At 36.8% G+C, this 22,253-nt stretch overlaps 2 protein-coding genes across 9 annotated transcripts in view; one reads left to right on the top strand and one right to left on the bottom strand.

Moving 5' to 3' along the window:
* Positions 1 to 22: 22 nt before the first annotated feature.
* On the bottom strand, positions 23 to 10,250 carry LOC121321704 (palmitoyltransferase ZDHHC6-like). 5 transcript variants are annotated; one of them, XM_041260778.1, is made up of 11 exons: positions 10,178 to 10,250; positions 7,754 to 8,256; positions 6,777 to 6,868; positions 5,983 to 6,142; positions 4,171 to 4,332; positions 3,705 to 3,758; positions 3,319 to 3,486; positions 1,921 to 1,962; positions 1,421 to 1,566; positions 926 to 972; positions 23 to 433 (listed from the first exon to the last, which is right to left on the bottom strand). In XM_041260778.1, exons 2-11 carry the CDS (start codon positions 8,018 to 8,020, stop codon positions 330 to 332), a joined length of 1,242 nt encoding a protein of 413 aa, XP_041116712.1. In that variant the 5' UTR covers positions 8,021 to 8,256; positions 10,178 to 10,250; the 3' UTR covers positions 23 to 329. The 5 variants fall into 5 exon arrangements, with proteins under 5 accessions (XP_041116712.1, XP_041116707.1, XP_041116708.1 ...); XM_041260773.1 differs by lacking the exon at positions 10,178 to 10,250 and adding an exon at positions 9,763 to 9,966; XM_041260774.1 differs by lacking the exon at positions 10,178 to 10,250 and adding an exon at positions 9,810 to 9,966.
* Positions 10,248 to 22,253, top strand: part of LOC121321706 (vesicle transport through interaction with t-SNAREs homolog 1A-like) — a 109,881-nt gene continuing 97,875 nt past the window's right edge. Inside the window, exons 1-3 of one of the 4 annotated variants that reach the window (XM_041260781.1) lie at positions 10,248 to 10,432; positions 12,605 to 12,663; positions 12,942 to 13,052. In XM_041260781.1, the coding sequence (XP_041116715.1) occupies positions 10,339 to 10,432; positions 12,605 to 12,663; positions 12,942 to 13,052 (264 nt within the window). In that variant the 5' untranslated portion in view covers positions 10,248 to 10,338. The remainder of the gene's footprint in view (positions 10,433 to 12,604; positions 12,664 to 12,941; positions 13,053 to 22,253) is intronic. The other 3 variants (XM_041260782.1, XM_041260779.1, XM_041260780.1) reach the window with 3 other exon arrangements.

Raw genomic sequence — 22,253 nt, 5'->3', positions numbered from 1 at the left:
TATGGATTGAAATTAATAATAAAAAAAAATTAATAACTTGGGTGCAATATCATTTATTTGTTTAAATCTGAAGGCATAATACGTAGGGTTGTGCTACAAAATATAATTTTAAAAAATGTATTTGCACAGTACAAAGGATACACTGAGATGCATGCGAAAACACTGCTTTTACAAATTGCATAATTCCAAAACAATATTTAAAAAAAGAAGAAAAGCAGGTTCAAGTAAGGGGTTGTTCTGTTGAAAGAACAATTGTCAAAAGCACCCAATGACCAATACCCGGATATTTAAAAAAAAAAAAAAAAAAAAAAAAAAAAAAAAAAAAACAATTATCTATCTTTTTTCTCTTCATTCACTGGTAGATTGTTGACTGTGTCATAAAGGCATTTTTCAACACATCTTCTTGGGAACCAGCCTCTAACACGAACTCCAGCTTAAAGCAATAAAACAAACACAATGTTAGGTGTTTTATTTACAAATGTCAATAAGAAACAAGCATGCACCCCATCGAGCACGTGTGGGCTATCCTTCGACCGATCCTCTGCGAAAGGGTCCCAGTAAACCCATTTCCAGCGAGTCCTTCATACAGATTCTATGAGAGGAATGAGCCACAATTTCACAAACCAGGACTGCTGATCTCATTTGCACATGTAAGCGCGTTGCTGCCTTACACTAGGCAGAGATGCTCCAAAAAGTATTAACCCCACTCATATATTGCCAGTGCTTTGTACTGTATGGTTCTAGAATAAACTGTCCCTGTATCCTATAAAGACTTAATAACTAAACCAGTGACTGAATCTGGGACACTATTGACAGATGTAAACATTCAACTAACTGCACTTTAAGTGTGACTCTATGAGATTAGTTATGAAATGTTAATCAATAGTTCAACTGTTTGAACTAGAATATTTAACTATTTAAGTACCTTTTACTTGTTCGTCATCAAGTGCTTTGTCTCCATACATCCACCTCCTGTGAAATCAAGTCAAGACTTATTAAATATCTCTGGATTTCATACATGTGCCTATAAAATAATACCTATAAAATATTTTACTAAAATAACAATAACTGCAGTATTAAAAAGACAACAAAGGGATAATTCAGGTTTCAATATGGGGCTTGTACAGCACAGAAACATTTCCCATGGAGAGTTTCATTGGGCTTATGCTGCTGACGTCATCTTTGACTACTTCTACAAAAAGAAGACAGTCCAATAGTCCCCATTGAAATTTCCCAACCTCTTAATACAGCGAGCCACACATCACTTATTTCACAATAACTTGAGGTTTATTACTGATTTCCTGCTATGTGTAATATAATTACAAATGCATATTCTGCTCTGTTTAAAACAGAGAGGTTTTGAAACGGAGCAAGGCTGAACGATCCACGAAACAGCTTAGGAAAGGGCGAATAGGCTTACTTTAGGCCCCTGGTGGCAAAGATCACCTCTCCTTTGCGCAGTTTGATTCTAGGCTCTTCGGTGCAGGGTGTTGTAAAGAACGTTTTCACACCTTTGTTTAGAGGGCAACAAGCACCACTGTAATCCTCTATTACACGGTACTGTACCTGTCACAGAAACAACAGTGGTAAACTTTCTTCTCAAAGTGGGTTTTTTTTTTTACAAAGTTTAAAATGGTTTAAGATTGCATTACTTAGAATCGAGTGAACTGTCAAATTAAGACCATAATTTCACTCTTTGATCTAATAGGAATTCTATTCCAAGTTAGTTCTACTCAAACATTTTAATCCACAGATTTTTGTGAAAATATTTAAATCTTTGCTATATTAAAATTAAACATTTGTCAGAATGGTGCACATAGGCAGATAGCTAATACACAGATTTTGAAACAATACAATTTGACCTATTGCACATGCATTGATTGCCTTCTGCTGTTCAGATTAAGGCAATGATGGACTTACACTTCTAATTCTTTTATCAGCTTTCTGCTTCATCTGCTCAATCTGCAAATAATACAAGGAAAAGTACATATGTCAACTCTTTGACAACTTTAAATATGTGACACTTCAACACCAAACAGTTATATAGAAAAATAATGATAGTGTCATGTGTGACTCATTCACACTAGCGTGCAACAAGTTTTGATTATGTCATACAAACAGCATGGGTCACATGTGGCTACTCTCTTAAGTTTCGATTTCCATACAGTGCGTTGTAGATTTTAATTCATATGCCATTTTACTCACTTTCAATTGAGGAAGAAATAAGAATAAAAAAATAACAATAAAGGTCATCCAAAGTCTAGATGGGACCTTCTTCAACAGGGAGGACCAAAACAAAATTGCCTTTTTAATTGCTCATGGTATGAAAAACATGACACGGTTGACTGCAAGTATTCGCTATTTGGTTTTTCAATCCAGCTCTTCGTCTTCCCTGTTGATTTCTGTGGGCTACAGTGATTAAAAAAATCTTCCATGGACTGTAAAAACATTTATTCCACAAATTACATCATTCAAGAGTCAATCTGGTAAGTCCATGATGTTTTTGTTATACTCTGTTGCTTGCCTTATGTGCTGTGTATAATATTACATTTCTTATTAAATTATGAAGTACCTTTTGAAACATACAAAGTTTTATTGTGTATAATAAAATGTAACATATATATATATATATATATATATATATATATATATATATATATATATATATATACACACACACACACATACGTTACACACACACTGCTGTGCAAAAGGAATCCTTAAGGAATAGAAAGAAGACAAGCGTTGAATTGACAACAGAACTGGCAGAAGGCGCAGGTGTCATTGTCTATCAAATCAACAGTACGAAGGTCACTCTTGAAATAAGGATTTGAAGGATGTGTTGCAGCAAAAATACTTAAAGGAGAACAAGACTAAAAGGCTATAATATGCACAAGAACACAGAAATTGGACTATGGAACGATGGCCAAAGGTGCTTTGGACAGTTGATGAATAAAATACTTTTTGTAAGATGTTCCAAAAATAGCCAATGAACACACTTATACATTCTATTGATTTGATCCAACTGACAGCATCTTCTTTGAACATACAAGAAATCGAACTTGAGGATAAACCGATAAAAAATAAAACCTGCTACGCCAGCCTTGACTTTGCTCAACTCAAGAGGGTGAAAGGCAGGGTGCACTCATGGTTAAAGAGGGTGAAAGGCAGGGTGCACTCATGGTTAAAGAGGGTGAAAGGCAGGGTGCACTCATGGTTAAAGAGGGTGAAAGGCAGGGTGCACTCATGGTTAAAGAGGGTGAAAGGCAGGGTGCACTCATGGTTAAAGAGGGTGAATTGCAGGGCATTTGCACTCACCGTTAAAGTGTACTGGTCACATTTTTCTTGAACAGGCCACTCTATGCCATCTCCCTCTGGAATCCCAGACCAGGTAAACACCTGCTTAAAGTTTTCCCATTTACTTCCCAGGTCGTACGGAAAAATAAATTCTTCTCCTATTTGGTAATATTGTATTCTATCTTTGGCCTGTGGATACATTTCATAGATAGTGTTATTTATAGAACACTGCCTCAACACATCAGAATATGAATAAAAAAAAACTACATCTTACAAATGTCCTACGTTTACCATTTCTGTGAAAAGCACATTTCGTGACTTCCTGAGATAAGAGCTCTGTACAAGGTTAAATAGGTCCAAACACCTTACAAACATAGAAAAATAAAAATGCTTGGAATACATTTTACCTTTTCCTCAATCCAGACTTCAATTGAAGTTCTGTTTCTTAAGATCACTTTCATCTGCAGAAAATAATTTTTTGAAAAGCAATGAAACAAAAGCAGTAGAATGCACACCTTCAAGAGAATTTGGGAATGTTAATTACGATTTGTGCATTAATAATGAGGCGCTAAGTAAACACAGATTACAGTGTTCCATATACTGTGGTATACAGTGGGATTTTGGACAGGGTAGTATACAAGAGTATATAAAGACTAAGGAAGCATAAACATGCATGGGATAAGCATAATATTATAAAAACTAGTGTATAAAAGTTCCACACAGCAGAATGTAATAAGTACATATGGACATCCCACTTTTACAGTTTGACCTGTCTCTTGTTTTACTTAATTAGCATGTTCCATTAAAAGAGGGTTTAGCCAACACCCTGTTTCAATGACAAAGCCTAGGTTTGTGGTTACAAATCTATTGTACCTGAATGAAAAACAGCATTCCAACTGCTATGGTTGTGCCAAGTGCCAACCCTAAGGCAAACAGAGACATGGCAAAAGCAGAAACCCCAAAGGGAATAATGGGGCGTTGATCTCTTTTAACAGCGCCGATATCGATCTTTACAGAGCTCCACCCAAAAGATATCTGCAAGTAATAAACATAAAAAACTAATTAGAAAGAGGCATACCAGAAGAAACAAATGAAATTATGTTTTTATGTTTACACAAGACAAGAATCCCTGTATTGTCATGGCGCTTGTGGTTTGGGGTAAAAAGAAAATAACTTATATAGTGTCTATAGAAAGTCTACACCCCCTTGAACATTTTTTCACATTTTGTTGTGTCAATGCCTCAGAGTTTCATGCATTTAAATGAGGATTTTTTTACTACTTATCTACACACCATACTCCACACTGTTAAGGGGAAAAAAGATTTTATTGAGAAAAAAATGATATGTTAAAAATACAAAACCGAACGATCATAATTGAATGAGTCTCCACCTCCGAGTTAATACTTGGTGGAAGCACCTTTGGCAGCAATTAGAGTTGGGTGAGTCTGTTGGGATAGGTCTCTACCAACTACGCACGCCTAGACTTGGCAATATTTGACCATTGTTATTTACAAAACTGTTCAAGCTCTGTCAAGTTCCTTGGGGAGCGCTGATGGACAGCAATCTTCACGTCATGCCACAAATGTTCGATTGGGTTTAGGTCGGGGCTCTGACTGGGTCATTCAGTGACATTTACCTTTTTGTTTCTTAGCCACTCCAGTGTAGCTTTGGCTGTGTGCTTTGGGTCGTTGTCATGCTGAAAGGTGAACTTCTGTCCCAATTTCAGCTTTCTTGCAGAGGGCTGCAGTTTTTCCTCAAGGACTTCTCTATACTTTGCTCTATTAATTTTCCCTTCTATCCTGACAAGTGCCCCAGTCCCTGCCGATGAGAAACACCCCCATAACATGATGCTGCCACCACCATGCTTTACAGTAGGGATGGTGCTCTTTGGGTGATGCACTGTGTTGGGTTTGCACCAAACATGATGCTTTGAATTTAGGCCAAAAGGCTCCATTTTAGTTTCACCAGACCACAAAACTTTTTGCAAAAAGGCTATAGAATCTCGAGTATTTTTTTGCATACTTCAAAATGGGATTCAAGGTGGATTTTTTGAGTAATGGCTACCATACAGGTCAGATTTGTGGAGTGTCTGGGACATTGTTGTCACATGCACACTTTGACCAGTCTTGGCCATAAAAGCCTGTAGCTCTTGCAAAGTTGCCATTGGCCTCTTGGTAGCCTCTCTGATCAGTCTCCTTTTTGCTCAGTCGTCCAGTTTGGAGGGACAGTTACAAGGGGAGTGGACACTTATCCAACCAAGCTATTTCAGTTTTTATTTTTTATTAATTTTCTACAGAGTTCTAGAATACTTTTTTCACTTGGAAGTTATGGGGTAGGATGTGTAGATAAATGATAAATGATATATATATATATATATATATATATATATATATATATATATATATATATATATATATATATTATTTTTTTTTTTTTTTTTTTTTAATGCATTTTTAATTCTAGGCTATAAGGCAAAAAAAAGGTGAAAATTTTGAAAGGGGCTGTAGACACTATTATATTATATACTGGTACATGGAATCCAGCATGTTAATCTAGATAATCCCTTTCTGTTTAAATCTTTTTTTTCATTTTAGTTTACCCAGGTCAGATGCAGATCAAAGTTCATCACAGGGAATCAAACTCATAGCAGAAACACATATTAGTAATAGAAATACACCCGCTCACCCGGTCATAAAGCTGCGTGTACATAGTCATAATGAAAATAACAGCAGCATGGATGCAGCCAAGGGGGGCCAAAATCAGAAAGCTGGTGAAGTAAGCATGGTTCTGGTGGCCACAGCAGTTGTTGATCCATGGGCAGTGGTGGTCCATCTTCATTACACACCTAGACAGTGAAGAGAATAGCCTTTTCAGAAACCCTATAGTCTTATCCTAATTTGTCAGGCACTCAATCAGGAAATTCACAGGATCGGGCGCGGAAACTACAGAAATTGAACACACTCATCAAGGTGAATGGGGGGTGGGGGCACAACCAGTCCCTGCATTAAGCAAACAAAACACCCCATTAAGATTATACTGAGTATAACATTTATACATTTCTAATTGATAATTATGCCTTTTCTATTGATTTTTAAATTATGCAATTACCATACTGTGTGCAGTATAAAAATATAAAAATAGCTAAATAAATGTTGTGCATTTAATCTGAGCAAATCATACAGTACTTGCAAGACTGATTTAACAGACCTTGATTAGCATTCACCTTGAACTACTTAATATTAACCTTAAGTAAGGTAGTACAGAATTAGTACTCATCAGGACCTGTGTAACCAGCTCTGAATGCCAATGGAAAGAAAAATGGATACTTATGACATTGATAAATCTGAATAACATATTTATAATTCTGTCTTCAGAATGAAGTAAAACCAGGAATGAGAAAGCCAATATCACAACAGCATGACTCTAGCTCTAAGATGACCTTCACTGACCGAAAGCAATGCTAACTCATGCACATATACCTGTTACACTTGCGGCAGTGGTGTGATCGTGGTGCCTTGAATCCCTGGCACACTCTACAGTACTGCAGGCACAAACAGTCCTTTGAGCTTTCCTGTTTAAGAAAAAGAAGGAGGACACCACGGTTAGGACTTTAGGTGTTTTAATATTAGGGCTGTGAAACTAGCTATAACAGATTTATTTACTAACACCCTCCTGAACAGACAAGGGTAAATAGTAAATATAATACCCTGATTTTAAAAGATCATAAATCACAGAAATTAAACTTGGTAATAAACCTTGTGGTTTAGGGCTTGACTTCATGTTGACTGAATTTAAAACAGACTTAAAAATAAACAAACTAAGCCTTTAAAATCCTCTCTTTGGCTTCTGAAGCACTATGATTAGGAACATGTAGCTTTTTATGTCCTGGGAATTTGATCAATTTAATTATTGAAATCATTTAATCTGCATTTGATGGATTAACATTAGGAGTGACACATAGGATTACCAGGGTTGAAAATGAAATTTGATATTACTATTTACACACACACTCTGTGGGTGTCCACAAGTCTGTATTAAAGTTTACATATCTACCTACTTCATACACACTTAAAAATTAAACTATATATTTTAAATGTTTTGAAAAAGTTACCACTCCTCTTTTTAAAAACCCTTTGATCCCAGTGTTTGTTAGCATATCTTGGTTCCTAAATTGTGTAAATGTGTTGAAACAACTTTAAAAGATCAGTAATAAGCATATATAAAATTATGGATCCTAAATTATTTAACTTCACAGAATACAATACTACTGCAAATGGCACATCTGCCAAGTGTTACATTTTATTACATTGTTAACATAGCCCCATGCCTGATCTTCAAGTAACCCTGTTAGTTTCACTGAATTTTTCCAAAAATATGTTCCAGCTATTTCAAATTTGCTTAAAATACAGGAATATAAAATTAAGAGCCCCAAGCTCCCAGTCCCAACCATGCTTACCGGTTTCCACCCCAGAGGAATGTACCCAGGACCAACAAACATTGCATTGAAGTAGTTGTAAAGAATAAGAACAGTCCAGTTTATCAATATAATAAAATTAATGCTTCCCCCAGTGGTGTCCAAAGGCCAGTACCAAAGGATAGAGTCTAGAATCGCCATAGTTGAGCATATTGCTATAACCGTAAGGGCTATAACTGGTCCCCAATGGCACAATCTCTTCAGTTCTTGAAGATTTTCAAATCTGATAAGTGAAGATAGTATGTTCATTTTTATTGTTATCAAATTAATAAAAAAAATTGGGTAAAATCCGTTTTACATTTACTGTTGATCCCCCAAAGTGGCAAGGGAAGGTTGTTGTATTTTTTCCCACAAGACTGAAGCTGTAGCATGCAAAGTTATGTAACGTGGTTGTCCTCCAGTGCCTCCCAATGTAAAACGCTTAAGCATCTTTTGGATCAAAACTTCTTCAAAGTGGGTACAATCTTGCTTTACTTATGTCCCATCTAGAGGAAGACAAAAAAAAAAGAGTTAATGTCTGACAAATAGATGGTCTGATCATAGCTACTTCTGATAATCCAGTGTGGAATCCATATTCTGGTAAAACAAATCTGATGGGATTAGAAACTACTAACTCTGATAGATTTGCCTTGTGACCTTGTCAAAACTGTATTTAAAATAAAAATGGATTCAAACCTAATTATCTGCACAAGAGGACACCAAATCTGAACAGGAACACCTCACACACAATGTATTACATTTAATAATAATAATAACAACAACAACAATAATAATAATAATAATAATAATAATACAAAATTATTATTATTATTATTATTATTATTATTATTATTATTATTATTATTATTATTATTGCAGGCATAATCCCACGCCTTGGTAAGTGAAAAAAAGATTGAATTGGTACAACTGGAAGAACTGAAAACGCACAAATGATGACTATGAAACTGCAATTTATAAAATGTATTTATTTTTTAGCATTTCAAACCTAATTCAAGATCGGCCTGAGCGAACACTGCCCTCTTTAATTTGTCTAACCAGTGTGCAAAGAAGGAAAGATGGCTATTTAGTTTACTACGGATTAAAGCACTTTCTGGAGGAGTGGGCGTGGCATCGTCGTCGTCCACCAGCTCCCCCAAATCAACCGTAGGAAAATATGACATGTCTGCAGTCCCTAACAAACCTATAGCAAAAAATTACAAAACTTCTGTCTGTGCACAATTTCAATTCAGCAACAATAAACAAACAATACAAACAAACGTGTTCTAAATAAGGAACGGACACAACGCGATCGCACTGTATTGCTTCAGTTGCCCTATAAAAAGCCAGCAACATTTCCGTTCGTTAACCACAGCAACTACACCGCTTTGAAATTGTACATTTAAGACAGAATGCCATTTTTAAAAATGTATTTAAATATCAAAAAGCAAGATTGCTTAACATTTAATCACAAACAATATATAATTAAAGTGGTTCACACTGTTTAACAATCCATTTGCCTGTATATATTATATCTCAACACTATGTATGACAAAAAACAACACAATAACAATACGTGTAAAATTGCGGATACTTGTCGACAGAAGACAGGTTTACATTGGTTCATTTTATTCATTCACTCTTATTTTTACCTGACCTAATACATTTTTTTTGTAAAACACTAAAGTAAAGACTAAAAATAACACATGTAAAATGAGGCTGTGTTTTTGCGCAGTTGTATTCCCGGACCTTGGCGACAACCCTTCCTTGTTCTTATCCTGACTCTTCTGTAATTGTTGGGGAAGAAGCCATATTACCAGACTGAAGAGTCCAGCACCGACCGAGGGCTATATAAACAGCTGACCAGGAAATGCAACGACTGTACACACTCAAAAAATACAAATTACGATCTAAGAACGAACCACTTAAAGAAAAATACAAATACCTTCTATTCATTTGCGAAAAAAAACACACCGTTCTCCCACACCAATATTTCAAAGCCGGTAAATAATTACCCAATTTTTACTGTGCAACACAAACTGTTTCTTCAAATCCAACCCACCTCCTTTCGTTGTGGCTCTACAACTGATACTTCCCGTAGGTGTCCCGGCCAACTAAAACCTCCCCTTGCGTAAACAAGCTGATTGAAAAAGAAAATAATGAAAGACACAGTCAGCGCACCCCAAGAATGAAATGCGCAAAGCTGTGCCAAGCCTACCACTGAATACTTACACTAATACACTGAATGCGAATAATTACGACAATACACTACACAAATTCGGCTTTCCATATTTTATGTTTGTGTTATTACGTTTAGTAGTATGAACCCAATATTCTGATATATGTTTTAACAGGAATATAAACCATTCCAAAATACACGTTTTTTCTTCATTATTCACACGTAGCTTGCAAATAAAGCTTTCATTTTACCAGTGGGTTTGCTACTTCATTCAGTGGAATCCTTAGTTCCAGTTTTACATCGGACGACAATTGTGGTGTACCTATTAGGAAGTGACGCTGACATCTGTCTGAGAAACATATTCTGGACTCCTTATTTATTTTATCTTGAGATTAAAACAAACAAACACAAAATGTCGTCTGATTTTGAGACATACGAGCAGGATTTCGGGACCCTGACAGCTGACATAACGAGCAGGATTGGAAAGATTCCTAAATTGGGCGGAGGTAAGGGAGCAGGGGGCATTGACGTGTTTGTAAACAACAACACAGCTGAACATCTATCTGCGCAACCAGAATTATAATTAGCGCAAAAACAAGGTTGTAAGCTGAATGTGAGGTGACAGTGCATGTGTGTACGATATGATGGTTAAGACATAATGGAAATTCTGATGGCGAGTTTATACATACAAAACAAACTGTCTGTTTTTAAAATAACACAAATGAATTTAGAACAATAATGTACGCAGGTATGTATTCCCTTCCTCCCTGTTTGTTGGTGTTATTGATAGTTACAGATCACACAACGCCTTATCCATTTACTGGAGCTCTGTTTGAGCTTTATATCCATTTAACAGCTTTGCTTTTGCTGTACAGCTGCTGAACTAGTCGTGTCTGTAGCTCTTGTTAGGGTACTATCAAACTCAGCAGGGTTGTGTAAGACTACAACAGTCTTAGAAGAACAAGTGAGCCGGTAAATCTCTGTATCACCAGATAGAATACATTAAAGCATTCTGAAGATAGCTGTGCTGTATTTCCCTTTACACAGTTTAGACTGTGTGTCCCGTCAATCTTTTAAGAGGCATGTGTTTCAAGCTCAGGCATAAGCCGATGGAACTGTCAGGATCATGTTGAAATTGTACCGTAAGTACATACAGTAAGGCATCCAGGTTGTGGCAAGGTGACATTTCTATAAGGGCTTTCATCACAAGGATCCCAAAGGGATCTCACACACACACACACACACACACAATGGATGAACAATTAGACCATTACTTTAAAAAAAGTCTAATACTCAATGTAATCAAACACTCTGGTATGTGGTGTATCATTGTGAGAGCTCTTTTACCTTTTTTTTTTTTAAACTGATATTTTAGAAGACAGTGTTAAGCATAGCCTTTACAGTCAGGTTTTGAATGTGTCAACAGTCTGCTCTGATGGAAATGACCCAGAAGGTAATGCATTTCTGTTTCATGCTGTTCATATGTGTATAGAGTCCAGATTAGTGTTACTCATTTAAAAATGTTTGAGTTTGTGAAACCCACAAAGCATGAAATACTGAGATCTGTAGGCCAGTGTGATAAAATGGACCAACCAGCAAATTGCAGTATTTAGAGATCAAAAGTACTATTGAAACAAAGCTAACTAGAGACCTCGCGGAATTCAACGTGGTGTGCTACACAAATTCAATAATGGGGAATATTGGAAGCAGCTAGCCACATTTTGTGTACACCAAATATACAATAATGTACATATTCCAAATAAGTAAGCATGTCCTATGCCTTTTAATATATATATATATATATATATATATATATATATATATATATATATATATATATATATATATCACAAGTGTTGTAGTTAGTATATAAAGGTTAATTGAAACAAATTTGAATACCCGGACTGATTTATAAAGCTTGCTAACTTATGTTGGGTAGCCTAAATGGCTGACAATAAAGCTCTGGAACTTTGCAGACTTCCCCATTTTCTCTGCTGTTTATTTGGAGATTTTAACCTCATTGAGTTTATTATCAATCTTTTTTTTTAAACAGGTAGGGGGCACATCCATCAGTATGCTTGAATCACCCATCCATTTGGCCAATAGTGGGGGATTTAAAAATGTGGGTTCACAAAAGTGATCAAATCTCCCACTCTGTTGGGCATAAATGCTGTCTAAAGGTAAACCCCACCTTTCCCAAGGTATGGTGATATTACAGCATATAGGGGTTGGGGAAACAAAACAGGCTAACCCAGCACTTCTCAGGCAAATATGGTTGAGAATGCCCCAACACCAGTGGGGGTTTACTTTGATTTATGGATTACTGAAGCTGTTGTTGTAATACTCTGCATTAAAGTCAAACTGTTGATTTCCCTACTGTTTAAAAGCATGTTACGCTTATCCATTCCATTCTGCAGGGTTTGTAAATGTCATTGATTTTTATGTCACAGTATAAAGAGTGCAGATTTTGTTCTGAGATTTACACTAATAACAGATTTAGCTGATACTGAACTATATGAACCTGTTGAAGCAGGGACACCAATGTAGGTGAATGGGAAAGTTCTGTGATATTTCTGGCTATGGGGGATGTGATTGTTTTATGATTGAAGAACATGTTCAATTGCTGCAGAATACAGCAATGAATCAGGAGATTAACAGTTAATTGTCTTTTTTTTCAGATGAGAAAAAGAACATGGTTGTAATTGTTGAGAAGCAGCTAGAAGAAGCCAGAGAGCTAGTATGTATTGAACTACTTTGAGATGCCATAAAAGTTAAAGAGAAATAGTTTGAAGTTTCATGACTAAAAACAGAGAGACTGTTTGTAATAAGTTGATGTAAAAGACACATGTACAGCCCTTCCTGAACTCAGTTTAATTAGAAATGCCACAAACATAGATGCTAAGCAATGAACAAAAGCTATTTCATTTAAAAGCACATGTATTTTCATATTTTTCTGAAATGCCTATACAATTCACTGCAATTCGGTAAAGTGTCTCCTCTGTTTAAATCCTTTAGCTGGAGCAGATGGACCTTGAGGTGCGGGAGATCCCTGTGCAGAGTCGAGGCATGCACAGCACCAGGCTTAAGAGCTACAAACAGGAGCTGGAGAAACTTGAGAAGGATTTTGTGAGTCCCTTGTGTACCCTGAGTACCTGAGAATCATGTTACTGTACAGCCTGACCTGTATTTGAGCCTGCTTAATCATAACAATCTTAGATACCCTATTTAGTGATGAAATGTTTCATACCAACATTACCCCAGTGCCACCAGTAGATGTCACTGTTTAGTTATATATGATATGACATGTATGTTCCCACGGAATCGACCAGGTGCACATTGAAATACACTGAAATACAGTGTCTTGTTATTTCTTTATCTAGGTTAACCGCTCAGCTCCTGTCTTGCACCCGAGTCACATCAGTGTTTTTTGTACAATACCTTCAAAAAAAAAAACATGGCCACTGTAACTTGAACCTACTGTATTGAAATAAAATAGCCAGTGCAAAGCAAGTAGATACTTTTCAAACAGAGTATCAGAGTGCATTTGAAAACGTCAGTTTTGCGAAACTGAGCACCACAAGTGTTTCCACCAGCTAAGGTTAGCTGCCTGTTCAGATTTCTCTTGGGCATACAGGATCTTTAATTGTTACAATGGTGCAACTAGATACTGTACAACATGTGAACAACACAATGAGAGCTGTGTAGAAACTGAACACAGTGAATGTAAGACATTGGCTGCTCTTTAAAACTATCTAAATGTCAGCGATCAGCAGACCTGGGCTCAACCGAACTTGTAATTGTGTAATTTGTAATTCATTGCAATTACAATGCCGTTATAAATGTAGTTGGACAGTGGGACTGTGTAATTGTTGTTGTAAATGTAGTTATAACATATAATTGATTGATTACAGTTCAATTACACAAATGTTTAGTCATTCACAGTGTCATGTGGTATTTTACATTTTCAGCCCTTTTAGTGTCCTCATTTACTTGAAAAAATAAAAGTAACGTAGCATGTTTCTGTATTTGTACCTGTGGTTGTTTAGACTAGACTAAATGTTAATGTTAATGTGTACAGTTGTTTATGTTACTTTTTTGTATAATTGTAATTATTGCAGCATAATCGAAACTTCAGCAAACAATGGTGCAGTAATTGTAATTTTAATTATAATTCTAATTGTCCGATGGTCAGTCTGTAGTCTGTCTGAATCTGCCTGACTTGGATTTCTGGCTAAACAATATTGGGTTTTAAATACAGAATATTGGCTTTACCATCATTCTGGACAAATAACACACCAAGTGTAGTAAATGCTTAGCTAGGAAAATGATCCACCCCTTTTTAAATGAATTGCATGTAAATGAATCTATCATTGTAAAATTACAGTGTTGGCTAAAGTTAGAATGCAGCATGTTTCTGGAGGAGTAGAGCTCTGGCATGGGAAGGGTTAAGGGAATTGTCCCTAATTTCAAGCTTTGCATATACATTTTTTTTCTGGTTCACAGACATATGACAAATGAGCTGACAGGTTCCAGCATCTAATTTCTGTGTCCTAGAAACAATTGTTTTGATAGCTTTATTTTATTTTGACAGTTAAACAGAACCCTTATTTAACTTATCCATGGAGCTCCTGACAAGAGATTGCCAACTTTCCGTGCACACTGCAATTTTAAATGAAAACCGCTGTTTAAATCCATGCAGAAACTGACACGGCGTTAAAGCTTAGTGACAGCTCCACTCCAGCCACATTCTAGGAATATGCAGGTGACATCATATTAATAAATAGTTTGGGCGACATAAATTGCTAACAGTGTAACAAGAGCTTGCAATAAAACTACTGTAAAAAACTAAAAAAAAAAAAAAAACTAAAAACTAAAACATTAACCCTTTTATATCTTATGTAGTACCCTCTAACAAGAATTGGGATACAGTGTGTATGCACAGGCTTTACATATTGCTTAAACTGTTATTATTAAAGTTACAGACTGACGTTTCTGAAGCACATTTGTTATTTGAATGCAACCCCTGAATATGACTGACAAACCAGGGGGCATTGGTAAATAATGGCCTCCCAAATCTACCAGATCTACAATAAATATCCTCTGTTTAACGCCTGGGCCTTTTATATTCCGGCTGCTGTTATCCAGATTGCCAGGGCTTGTATGGGCCACCAGACTGTGTAACCAAAACAAAGGTTCAGCACTCAATGACAACTGACCCCAAAACTCAATTGATTCAATATAAATCTTCCAAAGTAACATCCTACGGGTGCCTTGTGATGATAGGTTCATTTTGATAATGGGGTTGAAATCTTTAAGCTGCTAGCCCATGGAGACACTGTATTAAAAGAGTATTGTTCTAGTTGCTTCTCTTGATTGGCCCAGAAATGGCAGTCAGCTGGGGAGCGGAATGACATGCCTCTTAGCAATTCCTTTTATCTAGCAGACAAGTATCAACATTGTACACTTCCTAATGGAAGTGTAATTTAATGAAATCTATTGGGTAAACATGCTTCAGATGTTCAAAGGAGGTGACAAAGTTTTTGCTGGCAGCCAGGCCCTGGCTAGGTTCCAGCCCCTTGGTAGCTGCATTGCATACAACATGGAGGACAGCGCTTTACACACAGAGTAGAAGCGTTGCTTTAAAGTAAAAAGATGAGAAGCCCTTTCGCACTGTGTACATGACTACTGGTGTTAGCGTTGGCTATGTTTTTTATTCCCCCACTTGCTCAGTTCACTTAGCCGGGCATCTCCAGTTGTATTGTGAGCTTGCATAGGTAAGACCATTTGACCTTCACCCATCTGCACATTTTGCAACAGGAACACCCCTGTGAGGCCTGCTGGGTTGCTTTAGTTCTACTGTGATCTTTTTTTTTTTTTTTTTTTTGATGACTTAATAAATTGCATTACCATTGCAACTTAATTGTAAACAGTAATCATGAAGAGAAACATTTCATATCCACTGGGATAGTGGATGGCGTAGGCAGCATTTATATAGTATATGAATGATAGGGGATAGTCTGTTCTTCCCACATTCCTTAAAAGATCTGAAGCCATTTCTCACCATACATGCATTTGTTTTTTGCTGGCAATCACTTACTGTGGAATTGATTGCCCCATGTATCTGTTTAGAAGCTTATTGACTATGCTATTCAAGCTAAATTGCCTGGGTTTTTCAGTACAATAGTGATACTGTAGCCATTTTAATGTAAGATTATTTGTTATATATTTCAAAGTGTGTACCAAAGTGCAGCTTTTATTGTAGTAATAAATGAACGCTTCCTAACATTTCGCACCACTTATATATAAACCTGGTATCTACTTTATAGGGCCAGTATGTGTGAGAGGGTTCTGAGCAAGCACAATAGCAACAATGAGTGCTTCAGGTCTTGGCATATTTCTGTTTGTGACCCAATGCACCTGGCTGAGCCTTCACAGCAATCTTTTTAATAACATCACAGCTTTCTTCAATAAACACTAGAGTTTTTGAATAGAACCTGTTGACTGGAAGCTATTCAGGCAAAAATATGAGGTGGAAAATTGTTCCAGAAACTCATTCATATATTTTGCATTCCAAGTCTTCCTTTTGTAGCAAAATGCATATAACTAGCTGATGCTTTATTAAAAGAAAATGTAGACTAGACTAATCTTTATGCTGTTCAAGGCCACAGCCAACCCCCCCCCCCCCCCCCCCCCTTTTTTAATATAAACTGCCACCTCTATTTAACAAGAAACCTTATCATAGTCCCAGTATTTAGAGCACAGTTATATACTATTATACTACCCTTATTTAGAGAAATGAAGTGTTATCTCAAAACTGTGCTACGACAATAATGTTCACTGTGATATAACATGTGTTTATTATCCAGCCCATGAGAGGCAAGAAAAGCAGTGGTGAGGTTAGAAGGCATGAATGTTTTTAAGGGTCTCTGGCAGGAAGCTAAGCTCATGAAAAAGCCTTACTGGATTGCACTGTTCCCAGCATTTGTTTAACATTTTTAGATTGGTTTATTTGCTTTGGCCAAAGACTGGGCTGCTCTAAGTTGGCTTCTCTTATTCTGTAAAAATAGACGTGAGCACTGTGAAGCCTGTAAAATTGTTACTTTCCAAATTAGCAATGCACAGTATGTTTGAAAAGGCTACCTGCCAAAGTATGGCGCTGACTAAATGTTAGTATTGTATAGTCAATACAGCTGCTGTCTTGTGACTGCAATCTGACAGTGATTTTACTCTGAAGAGCAGCAGCACCACTAAACAGTGGAGTCCCACATCTGGTTTATAACAGAAAGCCAAAGAACAAAAGGGTCACGAATTGGATTAAAGAGGGGAAACAACAACAAAGAAAGCCATGTGCTTGGTTTGGTTTAGGTTTTTTTGGGCCAACTTAAAATTTGAAGCTCCCTAACCCAAAAGAAAAGTTGTCTTTGTACCTGTTTGGTAGAAAGTCAGTATGAGAAGCATGTCATAGAACCATTCTGTCTTTCCAGTTCTGTAAATCTCCCTTTACCTGGCTTGAACTTCACTTTAAGCTTGACTGGAGTACCTGCACTTAACAGCTTTCTTCATTCCATTCAAGTCAATCAAAAATATACACGTGATGGAAACAGACAGCAGCATTGCTTCATATTATTCTGTGATAGAGGAGCCCTTACAGTCGTATAGGAGGGTAGACATGTAAAGAGTTCTGATTCTGGGAATTCTGTCATGCTGCCCCTGATATGGTTCGTGGGACTTAAAGTTAAAAATGAATAGATGTTAAGTGTCAATGCTGTGTTTGCCAGCAGGTGGTGATGTTGTTTAAGAAATTTGGCAGTACAACTCTCCCCACCCCCCCTGATAAGCCACAAAGCAGTCCAAGAGCAGTCCTGTAGAAAAAAGCAGAAGATTGCTTTGGAAACTTATTTGACAGCTTCTTTCCTCTTCTTTCCTCCCCTCTATTTTGAAGGGAGAAAAAAAGTAATTGGGCTGCAATCAAAAGCAATCCTTTTTAAAACATCCATCCATATATGTGTGTACTGTGTAGGCATACATAGTGTACACATGCTGTAAACTGTGTGTGTGTGTGTGTGTGTGTGTATATATATATACACACACATGGCCGAGTAAAAGTTTGTGAACCCCTTCACCTATTGCAAACCTAAAATGTTAGTAGATTTTTATCTAAATCCTAATAATAGATAAACCTAACTTTGATTAAACAAATGACACGAAAACATGATACTTTTTCAACATTTATTTATCCACAAATGATTCAACATTCAATATCCATGTGTGAAAAAGTATGTGAACCTTTAGATTCAGTAACTGGTGGCACCCCCTTGAGCAGCAATGACTTCAACTAAGCGTTTCCTATAACTGTTGGTCAGTCTCTCACATCGGTTTTGAGGAATTTTGGCCCATTCCTCCTTACAGAACTGCTTCAACTCAGTGACATTTGAGGGCTTTCTCGCATGGATAGCTTGCTTCAGGTCCTGCCACAACATTTCGATGGGGTTTAGGCTATTCTAAAGCACGGAATTGCTTCTTCTGAAGCCATTCTTTTGTAGATCTGCTCGTATGTTTAGGATCCTTGTCTTGCTGCATGACCCACTTTTGGTTCAGCTTCAGCTCACGGACGGATGGCCTCACATTCTCCTCTAGAATCTTCTGATAAAATGCATAATTCACGGTTATGTCAATCGTCCAGGTCCTGAGGTAGCAAAGCAACCCCAAACCATCACACTTCCACCACCATGCTTGACGGTTGGGATGAGGTTCTTCTGTTCAAATGCAGTGTTTGGTTTTCACCAAACATAACGTTACTCATTGAGGCCAAAAAGTTCTATCTTTAATTTGTCTGTCCAGAGAACATTGTTCCAGAAGTCTTGGGGATCATCTATGTGATCTTTGGCGAACTTCAGACGGGCAGCAATGTTCTTTTTAGAGAGCAGTGGTTTCCTCCTGGCTTTCCTTCCATGAACACCATTCTTGTTCAGTCTTTTTCTGATTAGCCAAGGGGAGTGGCCTGCAGATCCTTGTATGTTACTCAGGGGTTCTTTGTGACTTCCTTGATGATTTTCCGGTTTGGTCTTGGAAAGATTTTGGTAGGACGACCGCGTCTGGGTAGAGTGACTGTGGTCTTAAACTTTCTCCATCTGTCTGACAGTGGATTGGTGGAGCCCCAAATCCTTAGAAATGGTTTTGTAACCCTTTCTAGACTGAGCATGAGGTCCTCAGAGAATTATTTTGATCGTGGCATGACGTGTTTCCACACACCTGTATGGTGAAGACCAAACTCACAAAGTTTCTGATCTTTATATAGGGTGGGGCCTCCCAAACTCACCCCTGAAGATCTACCTAATTATTTAAACACCTGATTCAAATTATCACCTAAATTGAGCCGATAAAACCAAGGGTTCACTTACTTTTTCACATACCCTGAATGTGAATTACTCATTGTTTGATTCAAGAAGGCTATCATGGTAAAGCTATGGAATTCCATAAATCATTGGGGTTCAAAAACGTGTGTGTGTGTGTGTGTGTGTGTGTGTGTGTGATACATTCATATTAAAAACAAAGTTGGTTTATTCAAACCATAATATTTCTTATTTAATATAAACTAACACAAACAATGTGTGCATCCAGTTTCTTTCAGTACACTTCAATATATGTTTTTTTTTTTTTTTGTATAAATACAGACATGTATACAGACAACGATTTGAATGCTGGGTATTGATCTTGGAGGCAAAGTTGTTGTTATGCAGTAAGTTTAAAAATATGCTGAAAACAGTAAACTAGTGTCAGAATGTATGAGTAAAAAGCGTTAGCCTGACACATTTAAAAGTTTTGCTTTCCTTTAAAGAAGCATTTAATTGTTGACTTCCTGAGCTTTGGTAAATTTTGGAGCTTTGCTAGAAGTATGAAGTTAAAAAAAAATTTTCTCCGCTCTTGCTAAATATATGCTATGTTTAAATACCTACTCCAAATTCTGGGTCATGGTTTTTATGTGCTAAATATAGGTGTGTCATGTAAAGAAAGCCTACAAACTACATGAAATGCATTGTATGCATACTATTTAAACGGGCAGAATGTATTGTTCCTATTGTGTTAGTTAACTACTGTTTTTCTAAAACAAAGACCTATGCAGAGCAATGCCCAGGTGACCCTGTGATTCCGAGGCCTAAGCTCTGGACAATGCTGCAAGGATGTGATCTGTAGGTCATAAGTGTGATGAGGATGAAGGGGGATACAGTAGAACAAGATCTTTGCTTTTTTTCTTGAATGAGTGAAAAGAGCTACTGCTCCCAGAAATATAGAGATTCAGTTTGGAGTGAAATCACAACACCAACAAACCCATTAGTCTCTTCCTGATAATAGAAAGGAAGTTCTTTTGTAGCTCACTAATATATTCTTCCCTCTACAAGCTCTGTATCCGCCTTCAGGCTTATTGAAAAGTTAAGTGTAAACTGGAAATGACATGTGGCATCAGCAGACAGTGGTAACTGACAAGCAGGACTAGAAAAGGTGACAAAAAATCTTGATTTGTCAGGCTGGTTTAAGTATAAAATCATAAACTATTTATGAAATGCATTATGAATTTGGTTGCTTCAAACTGCTGCTCAAACTCTGACATTTGCAGGTCCAACAATTGCAAGCTTACTCACTGTTAGTGCAAAATTATTTACAGCACAACTTGAAAAGTGAATAAAAAATTTAAAACATACAAATCAAAATGAATTTGCTTTTTGTTGAAGTAGTTTCACATAATGAGCCATGAAATTTAGTTGCTTTATTTCGCATTTGCATTTTTTTCTTCTCATCTTTTGCATTTCAACATGAACTGTTATTTATTGGCTACTGTATGAAAGTTTGTATATTATGTTAACCCTTTGCTGACTAATAGCTGTGACCTATTTAGCTATAACTGAAATTGGCAACACATTATATACTCTGTGTTTGTGTGTGTATGTATGTATGTATATGTGTGTGTGTGTGTGTGTATATATATATATATATATATATATATATATATATATATATATATATATATATATATATATATGTGTGTGTGTGTGTGTGTGTGTTTGTGTGTAAATACAAATTAGCTGTCTATCACAGGTTCTGATTAAATATAAATGTGGTCTCTACATATATATTTTCATGTATATTTAATTGTCTATTTTTATGCAGATAACAATTCCATTTTATTTTATTATTTTGCATTTGACAGTCAGTTGTGTCGGCCACAATAACCCGTGATTGTAAATCAAATAATCAAATTCTTTTAAACGCCATCTGTGGAAGGTATAAATATTTTCCACTAATGATGTGGTCAAATCCTTTGCATGCTACTATATTTCAATGCAAATTAGATAGACTGACAGACAGACAGACAGACAGAAAGAAACCCATGTGTTTTCCAGAAGAAAGGACAGAAAAGCTTGGGGTTTCTTGTACACAGCGGAACACAAGCTTAAAAAAACACGGCACCATCGTTCACATATGAATGCCTGGTGTGCAGTCTGGGAAGGGTTCAAGTTTGTAGAACATTTCTTTCAGGGTACAGTTCACTGAACCATATGTTGGTAGCCACAGGCTAATGGGCAAGTGGGCTCTTACTCACCAGGTATCTGTATGCAAGCACCCCCCAGAAATCCCTGCTCCATTTCCCTCTAATCTCCCCTTTTCTCATGTACTGACCCAGGAAGTCCCACTTTATTCCCCACTGCCTGTCAGAAGATACTAGTCTGATCTGGCTAGGACCTTCTCTGGTTATTCTTATGCTTTATCCGCTGGCACTTTCTATTGATTTTTTTCGTATGCATTTCTGTTTTGTTTCACAGCAGATAGTGGTATTGAAACTGCAATGTCTTAATGTCAAGCTTTGATTTTTCATTACACCTCATAACTACTTCCATATTGTAATATTGGGTTTAATCTGCTTTTCTGCCTTAAGAAAGAGCAAGGTGCAGTGACCCTGCTCTTAATACATTTACAGTGTGTGTGTGTGTTGTTTTTTTTGTTGTTGTTTTTTTCATTGTAAAACATCTCTTGTGTCACACCACGCTGGGTATTTCAACTAAGATAAATTATGCTGTGTTGTCCAAAAGTTTATCTATGCAAGGACTTTTGTCAAATTCCTCCCAGACGTTTTATTATAAGCGAGCAAAATAAAGGACTGCACACCTCCTGTCAAATATTATTGGGCTTGTAGCATTCAAGGAAAATGTTTCAGTCTTGTCAGGTGGCTAGGAACACAATTAAGTTAACCTCTTCTGCATTCAATTTAAGGGAATAGTGATTTGTTCAGCCTACAAGTCACTCTTACACTAAAACTAATATTTACTAATA

This window comes from Polyodon spathula, chromosome 10 (genome assembly GCF_017654505.1).
Source record: "Polyodon spathula isolate WHYD16114869_AA chromosome 10, ASM1765450v1, whole genome shotgun sequence".
Taxonomy (NCBI): domain Eukaryota; kingdom Metazoa; phylum Chordata; class Actinopteri; order Acipenseriformes; family Polyodontidae; genus Polyodon; species Polyodon spathula.
This window is presented reverse-complemented; position numbering and strand designations above follow the sequence as displayed.

Bases quoted from the DNA above. Each gene is read 5' to 3' on its own strand.
- LOC121321704 (XM_041260778.1), bottom strand. From the start codon at position 8,020: ATGAACATACTATCTTCACTTATCAGATTTGAAAATCTTCAAGAACTG. The intron at 6,143-6,776 runs GTATATGTGCAT...TTCACTGTCTAG, and splicing joins CACTGCCGCAAGTGTAACAG to GTGTGTAATGAAGATGGACC. The intron at 3,487-3,704 runs GTAAAATGTATT...ATGTATCCACAG, and splicing joins AAGTCTGGATTGAGGAAAAG to GCCAAAGATAGAATACAATA.